The 7,129-nt window shown below is 45.2% G+C and overlaps 1 protein-coding gene across 1 annotated transcript in view; it reads left to right on the plus strand.

The window, feature by feature from the left end:
• The window catches only part of runx1 (RUNX family transcription factor 1), a 72,727-nt gene extending 71,257 nt beyond the window's left edge, over positions 1-1,470 (plus strand). The window contains 2 exon segments of the mRNA XM_084050574.1: positions 1-197; positions 199-1,470. The exon segment at positions 1-197 is cut by the window's left edge and continues 3 nt beyond it. Coding sequence (XP_083906700.1) covers positions 1-197; positions 199-561 — 560 coding nt within the window. The 3' untranslated portion in view covers positions 562-1,470.
• Positions 1,471-7,129: the final 5,659 nt, after the last annotated feature.

A 7,129-nucleotide genomic window follows, 5' to 3' on the forward strand; every position in this document is an offset into this window, starting at 1 on the left:
CCGACCTCGCGGCCTTCGGCGACCCCCGCATGGCGCTGCACGAGCGGCCGTTCACCACGCTGGACGCGCGCTTCTCGGACCCCCGCGTGGCCCACTACCCCGCCACGGCGGCCGCCTTCACCTACACGCCGCCGTCGCACCACCACCACCACCACCACCACAACCCCGTGGTGTCCAACGGCACGCTGGGCCTCACCATACCTGCCGCCCCCTTACTCCGCCAACGCCCCCCACCAGGCGCACCAGGGCGGGCCCTTCCAGTCCACCTCCTCGCCGTACCACCTGTACTACTCCACGGCCGCCGGCTCCTACCAGTTCTCCATGATGGCGGGCGGCGGCGGCTCCGGCGGCTCCGGCAGCGGGGGCGACTCGTCGTCGCGCTCGCCGCCCCGCATCCTGCCGCCGTGCACCAACGCCTCCACGGGCTCCTCCTCCCTCCTGCACCCGTCCCTGCCCAATCAGAGCGACGGGGTGGGCGGCGTGGAGGCCGAGTCGAGTCACAGCAGCTCCCCGACCAGCAACATGGCCGGCAACGCCGAAGCCGTCTGGCGGCCATATTGAAACCCGGAAAGGGCGAGCGGCGAAGGGGGGGTGGCGAGGAAATGCCAAAGACACGGCTATACCGACAGACTGTTTTGCCGAGCAAATGACAGGCGAGAGTGAAGGACACGTGCGGCCAATGGGACAGAGCCGTGCTGATGTTGGACAAACTCATAAGCCAATGGAAAACGGGTTAACAGAGTGACAGTAGAGACAGATACAGAGAGACGTTTTGGTTGGACACTGACAGAGCAGCATGGTGCATCATGGGAACTGGACTCTCTCTAGAGCAGTGGTTTTCAACCCTTTTCATATCAAGGTCCGTTATTTATTCGGCATTTGAGCCACGGAACCACGAGATTTAGCCTCTCAGACCCGAAACTTTGAATATTTCGATGTTGTTGGGTGAGATTTTGTCCATGATTCCATGCTGTATTGATGTTGGTATCATAGGAGAGTTGATAACAGGCAAACGTTGATCAAAATAACAATTCTTCTACATTCTCTAATTGTGTAGACTTGTTGTAAATTAAGTGATGCAGATGTTTAACAACATAATTTAACTCTTGAAAACCCCATAAGGGTCCATTTGGGTCCATTTTACGCTCTCAAGAGTTAAAGATCTAATAGAAGTCCATTTGGTTACCAACTCTCCATCATTTAGCTGGGGACCACCTGGTTGAGGACCACTGCTCTAGAGTTTCCTCTGTAAAATACCATGGACGTTTATTTCCTCATCATCGATGTGCTCGTTGTTGTGAATAATATGATTTGCTCATGACTGATATTGTGATGGCTTTGTTTGTGTTTTTACCTCCATGCACACACCAAAAACCCTCCTCTCCTCTCCTCTCCTCTCCTCTCCTCTCCTCTCCTCTCCTCTCCTCTCCTCTCCTCTCCTCTCCTCTCCTCTCCTCTCCATTCACTGGTCTTCCTGGATGCTGTTATCACAGGTTGTTGGTGAACATTTTTATCACACCAAGCATTTTTTTCCTCCTTCTTGACAAAGATGTAGATTTTTTTTAATCTACAACAAAAAACGTTTTTTTTACGGTTTGGAAATTGTTCCACTATTAACTCAGTTTCAGACGCCTCATTGATTTCAGAGGCCAAGGGTTTCATTTAAGTCTTCCTGTACAGAAGGGAGATACATTTCATGTTTCAAAATATACAACAAAAAAAAGATGGCCAAAAAATGTCATAGCAAATATATCAAATACATAAATATAATATACGTATTGAAACATATGTTTTGAGTGGCAAGAAAATCTCTGAAGCATATTGTTGAAACCTATTTTCAGGGACAAAATATATATTTTTCAAATGTCTTTATGGCCAATGTTCGTATATTTTGAAACATACTTATGAAACACATTTTAAAATATGCATTTATGTTCTGTTATTGGCTGCACTGAAACCCCAGATGTTTGCTGTATGTGACCACGATGCAACACCTTTGTTATTCTTTTACTTTTATCTCTACGTGAGCTCAATTTATTCTCCATCATTCTTTCCGACTAGAACAGATCTGCAAGCTAACGATGCGTCACAGACGAATAAGGGTAAAGGCTAACCCTATAAGCGTGTAGATCTGTTCTTGTAGGCAAGCGACACCCTTTGTGTGACGGAGTATAGATGAGGCATTAGACTTAAGGAATGACAGCAACGAGAGTGGAGAGGAGAAAGAGTGAATGTAATGGGAAACCTGAACTGACTGAATGACTGTGTCAGAGCGCCACCCTGTGGTCATTGAGAAACACTTCACTTACATTAACTGCAGAGAAAAGATGATTTTCTAGTAACAGCTCAGGTGTTACAGTTGAGGTGCACTCTGCCATGTTTCATGTATGTTTTTCCAACATCCTACCGTCATGTATCACTGACACAGATGTTTTTATTATTTTTCAGTGGTTAGGCCCCTAATAGTCTAGAGTTGTTTTTGAGGCCTTGTGACAAAACAATTGCACTGGAACCCAAATTCTATTTATGACTGTTCACACAGTAGCACACACTGACAGGCCTAGTTAAAAGCAACGTATTTGAAACATCATGATAAACGTAGCCACTTTCAACCTGGCATTATTATTATTTGGGCAGATCTACAAGCTCACAACCCATCACATTGCAGTGCGTTTTGAAGTTGCACATCTGCTACTTTTGCTATTCGTGGAAGGATTAAGTATATAGGTCTTAAGTGGTTAAAAGAATAGATGTTATGATCTATAAACCATGATAACTCAAGCCCTCTCTCTAAATACGTCTCTCCTCTATTCCCAATCCCTCCTCACCTCCTCTCACCTCTCAGCTCCTCTCAGCTCCTCTCAGCTCCTCTCAGCTCCTCTCACAGCTGTCAGTAACTCCTTGCATGGCCTTTTGTACACTTCCTTAATTTATTTTCATAGTACCTTTCTGAGTAGCATTTCACATTGTTTTGCTCTTCTGTGTGTGTGTGTGTGTGTGTGTGTGTGTGTGTGTGTGTGTGTGTGTGTGTGTGTGTGTGTGTGTGTGTGTGTGTGTGTGTGTGTGTGTGTGTGTGTGTGTGTGTGTGTGTGTGTGTGTGTGTGTGTGTGCTCTCGCACATGAGCGCGCCTGTGCGTGTGCATGTGCGATATTCGCTCATGATCCCTTTATTTGTAAATAGCCTTGGCTGTAAAATGACGCTGTCTCCACTGCACTCCCTTCACACACACACACACACACACACACACACACACACACACACACACACACACACACACACACACACACACACACACACACACACACACACACACGGGTTGGTTGTTTGTTTGGATGTCATTAGAGCAGCATCAAGTTTCTCACATTTGGTTTGATTCATAAATATTGTTGTGAAGAAAATACAACTGTTGTCTGTTGACTTATTTGATGCTCTCTTTCTCTATCTCTTTCTCTCACGCACACGCGCGCTCGCACACACACACACACACACACACACACACACACACACACACACACACACACACACACACACACACACACACACACACACACACACACACACACACACACACACACACACCTGCCTTTGCTATGCAGGAATGTCTACAGGCAAGCAGGCAAGCCCTAGCCTGTCTTCACTTTAAGTTTATTTACACACGCTATGCATGCATAAAGGCTGCTAAATAAAGCTGAAGGAGCCAGGGCTATGCTGTAAAATGATTTGTCACTTTAACCCTGTAGTGTGGTGGTGGGTATAGACAGTGTGGTATAGACAGTGAGGTGTGCACGTGTGCGTGTGTGGGTGTGCGCGTGTGTGTGTGTGTGTGCGTGTGAGTGAATATAGAGTTGTTGTCTGTGAGACTGTAGCCAAACCAGGAAAACAACAAAGCTATTTTCCTGTAGAGGAGATCGGAACTGACCCGATACAAATACATCATTCTAGAACAAACTGCAGCGCTGTCTTTGTCAGAACAGTTTTGTGTTTACGTTTTAGGCAGTTTAGTGTATTTTTTTCTTCGCATCTGGTGCTGTGTCACCACCACAACAGTGAACAGGGGGATAGGGAACAGCTGCCGACAGGGTGTTTGGACATCCGGGGTTCAAGTTGGTGGAACATTAAGCTTAATGTATACGTCGTCGTGGCAAGGTGATGTCACTTGCCAAAAAGAACAGATCTACAAGCTATTCAACAATCTGTGAAAACTGTGAAAACCACGAGTCACTGCCCGGCCCCTCGATGGCTGTGGCATTGTCCTTGTTCGCTGAGTTTTCTGGCAAAAAAACCCGATATAGACTTAAGAAAATAGGATAGGAATCATATTTATGTAACTGCAGCCATAGACTGCTTGCTGATGCTTGCCTGTGAAATGCATCTTGGGAATTGTAGGAACAACAGAGAGAAAGGCCAAAACAGCTCAAAGTTTCTCTTTCAATATGGATTGTGCCATAAATGTTGTTATGTCTATTCACTGGGAACCGTCAGCAATTACTTGAAATGCATCTCAAAGGGTAAGTAAGTGAGTCAGAGTCCAATGACAGTCATGATGAGTCATTTCAGTTGTGACTCATGAATCATGATGAAACATAAATGTACACGGTAACAGTTCTGGCACAGAATGCCAAGATAACACAATTTACAGTGAATAAAAAGACTAAACACAGCAGTTGAGGGTTCTGATCCCTGCTCAAAGGGTACTTTGACACTTGTGTCTGATTTAGGGAGGCAGGGGTGGGGCGTTGGTTCTCGTTTGCAGTAGTCAAACAACAAAGGAGAAACAACTAGTAGTATAGCCCATTGGTTCTCAAAGTGGGGTCCAGGGACCCCCAGGGGTACTTGAGGGGGTTCCAGGGGGTCCCCAGCTAAATGATGGATATGAACCAAATGGACCCTTATGGGTCTGTAACTCTGAGAGTGTACAAATGGAACCAAATGGACCCGTTAGGGTCCATTTGGTTCCATTTGTACACTCTCAGAGTTAAATTAACATTAATTTTACAATATAAATTGGGGTCCCCAGAGATAGAAATGCCATTAAATGGGGGTCCGTAGCCTAATACATGTCAAACTGGGGGTCCTTGAAATTAAAATGGTTGAGAAATCACTGCTAGAGCCGTAAAACTCTTATTGAGGTCCCTGGCATATATTTTCAAATGGGGGTCTGTGGGCTAATAAGTGTCAATTTGGGGGTCCTTGACATGAAAAAGTTTGAGAACCACTAGTATAGCCTACACTACTACTGTACAGCCGCTGGTCTTTGATCCTGATGGCGGGCGGCTGCCAGGTTTTCTCATGTTTACCGTCTAATAAATATGATCTAATGTATGATATATGATCATATTAACTATGTTGACAATCCAGTGTGATATTGTTACATCCATATATCAAGCAGATTCCGTAGTCTCAGTTGGACTTTTAGATGCTTACTGATTGACCTGTAGAAGATCTCATACAAAGTTTGCACTTATAATTACCCTTAAGGTTCCATTTCACTCTCTGAGATAAATTAACAGCCAGGTTTTTGCAGCATATTCCTATTGGCCTATCTATAGCTTGCGTAATACTGCCAACTAGTGGTATTTTTACTCTAGTATTTAAAATGGTTAGAACCAGAGGGTAATAGTCCTAATTCTGGAGAAGGATTCATGAACCTAGATTGCCATTAGACCTACAGTCCACTGGGAGAATTTAGAAAGCTTGTGCAGGTAGGCCACTGCCCCCCCAATCACCAGAGAGAAGACATTGCTACATGGTGCATCTCAAAGTTTCAAGGCAGCAGAGTCCTTGAGCCCCAAGAGGTGTTATGCCCAACTGAATACCGGTTTAATCCATCAAGGCAGAATGAGATGTTTGTGCCCAGCAGCAACGACGACGCAACGCACAGAAGAATCCCCTACTTCTGGTCAGATGAAGTATAGGAGCCAGGCCCGGAGGCAACCCACAGTGCCTAGAGAGCCTCCTAGTGTCGCCAACACCAGCTGCAACATCTCACCTAACCTGGCCTGGCATTGGCCGGACTGATGGCGTGGATTCACTTACATACGTTCCAAGTGTGAGTGGATCCTCGTTGTCGGTCTGGCTAGTGCCAGGCTAACCCTAACCCCTAATTAACACTGTCTCTAACCCCCAAGAGACAGTGGGGGCAGTAGCATGCCTGGACACAGGCCGGGGTCTGATCAGCATCGGTCGGGTTGCCTGCATGGAGGAGGGTGTCTGTTGCAAGACCCGAAACACCCAGTGACTCCAGGTAACAACACTGATGATGTGTCCAGTTGTGCATCAGTTGATGTTTTATCAACTTGTAAATCTAGATTTGAGGCGACATCTAGAAACGTTGATATGTAGGCTAATGTTTTGGGTATTAAAAAAATATCAAGATTCAATTTGCAGATTGTGATTTGCAGAAAATATACTGCCAATGTTTTACCTGTGTTGAAAATAATGCATGGCCATTTGGTTCCATTTGTACACTCTCTAATTGATAGGTTTAACTCGGGAGGGAGGCTCATGTCCATAAGGTCATTATTAGACATCAATTACAAGCCTTGGAACGCTGGTTTGATGCCACTAAAGCTGTAGTGCTCTCACTTATAGACTGGACAGACAACAGGAATTGATTCCCAAACACAACACATGCAGCCCGTAGTTTGATTGATGAGCCTCGGTAATGATAAATGGAGAGAAATTAACGGGAACCTGAAATTAGCATAGTGTCCTATTAATCATGCTGACAGAGAGAGAGAGAGAGAGAGAGAGAGAGAGAGAGAGAGAGAGAGAGAGAGAGAGAGAGAGAGAGAGAGAGAGAGAAGAGAGAGAACCTTTTACTAGGTTAATGTCTGGATTAACAAAGTATTCAGGTTCCATGGGCCATAGTATGCCTGTACACAGTATGCATTTAGTTGAAATGGACTAAATAAATAATATGAATAGAGATTGTTAATGCATTTCCTATTTCTCCAATGCAACATGCTCATAGCAACAGTCTGTTCTTCATGGCAATGGTCTGCTATTAGTCTGCTATTAGAAATAACAGACTGCTGAATGCTGTGATTGACCAAGCAGAATCGAGAATTCAACCAAGATGCATTTCATGATGGCATGCTATCTATGATGTGCCAATAGGCCTATATG

Source organism: Gymnoscopelus microlampas (genome assembly GCF_963454915.1).
Source record: "Gymnoscopelus microlampas genome assembly, chromosome: 24".
Lineage (NCBI taxonomy): Eukaryota > Metazoa > Chordata > Actinopteri > Myctophiformes > Myctophidae > Gymnoscopelus > Gymnoscopelus microlampas.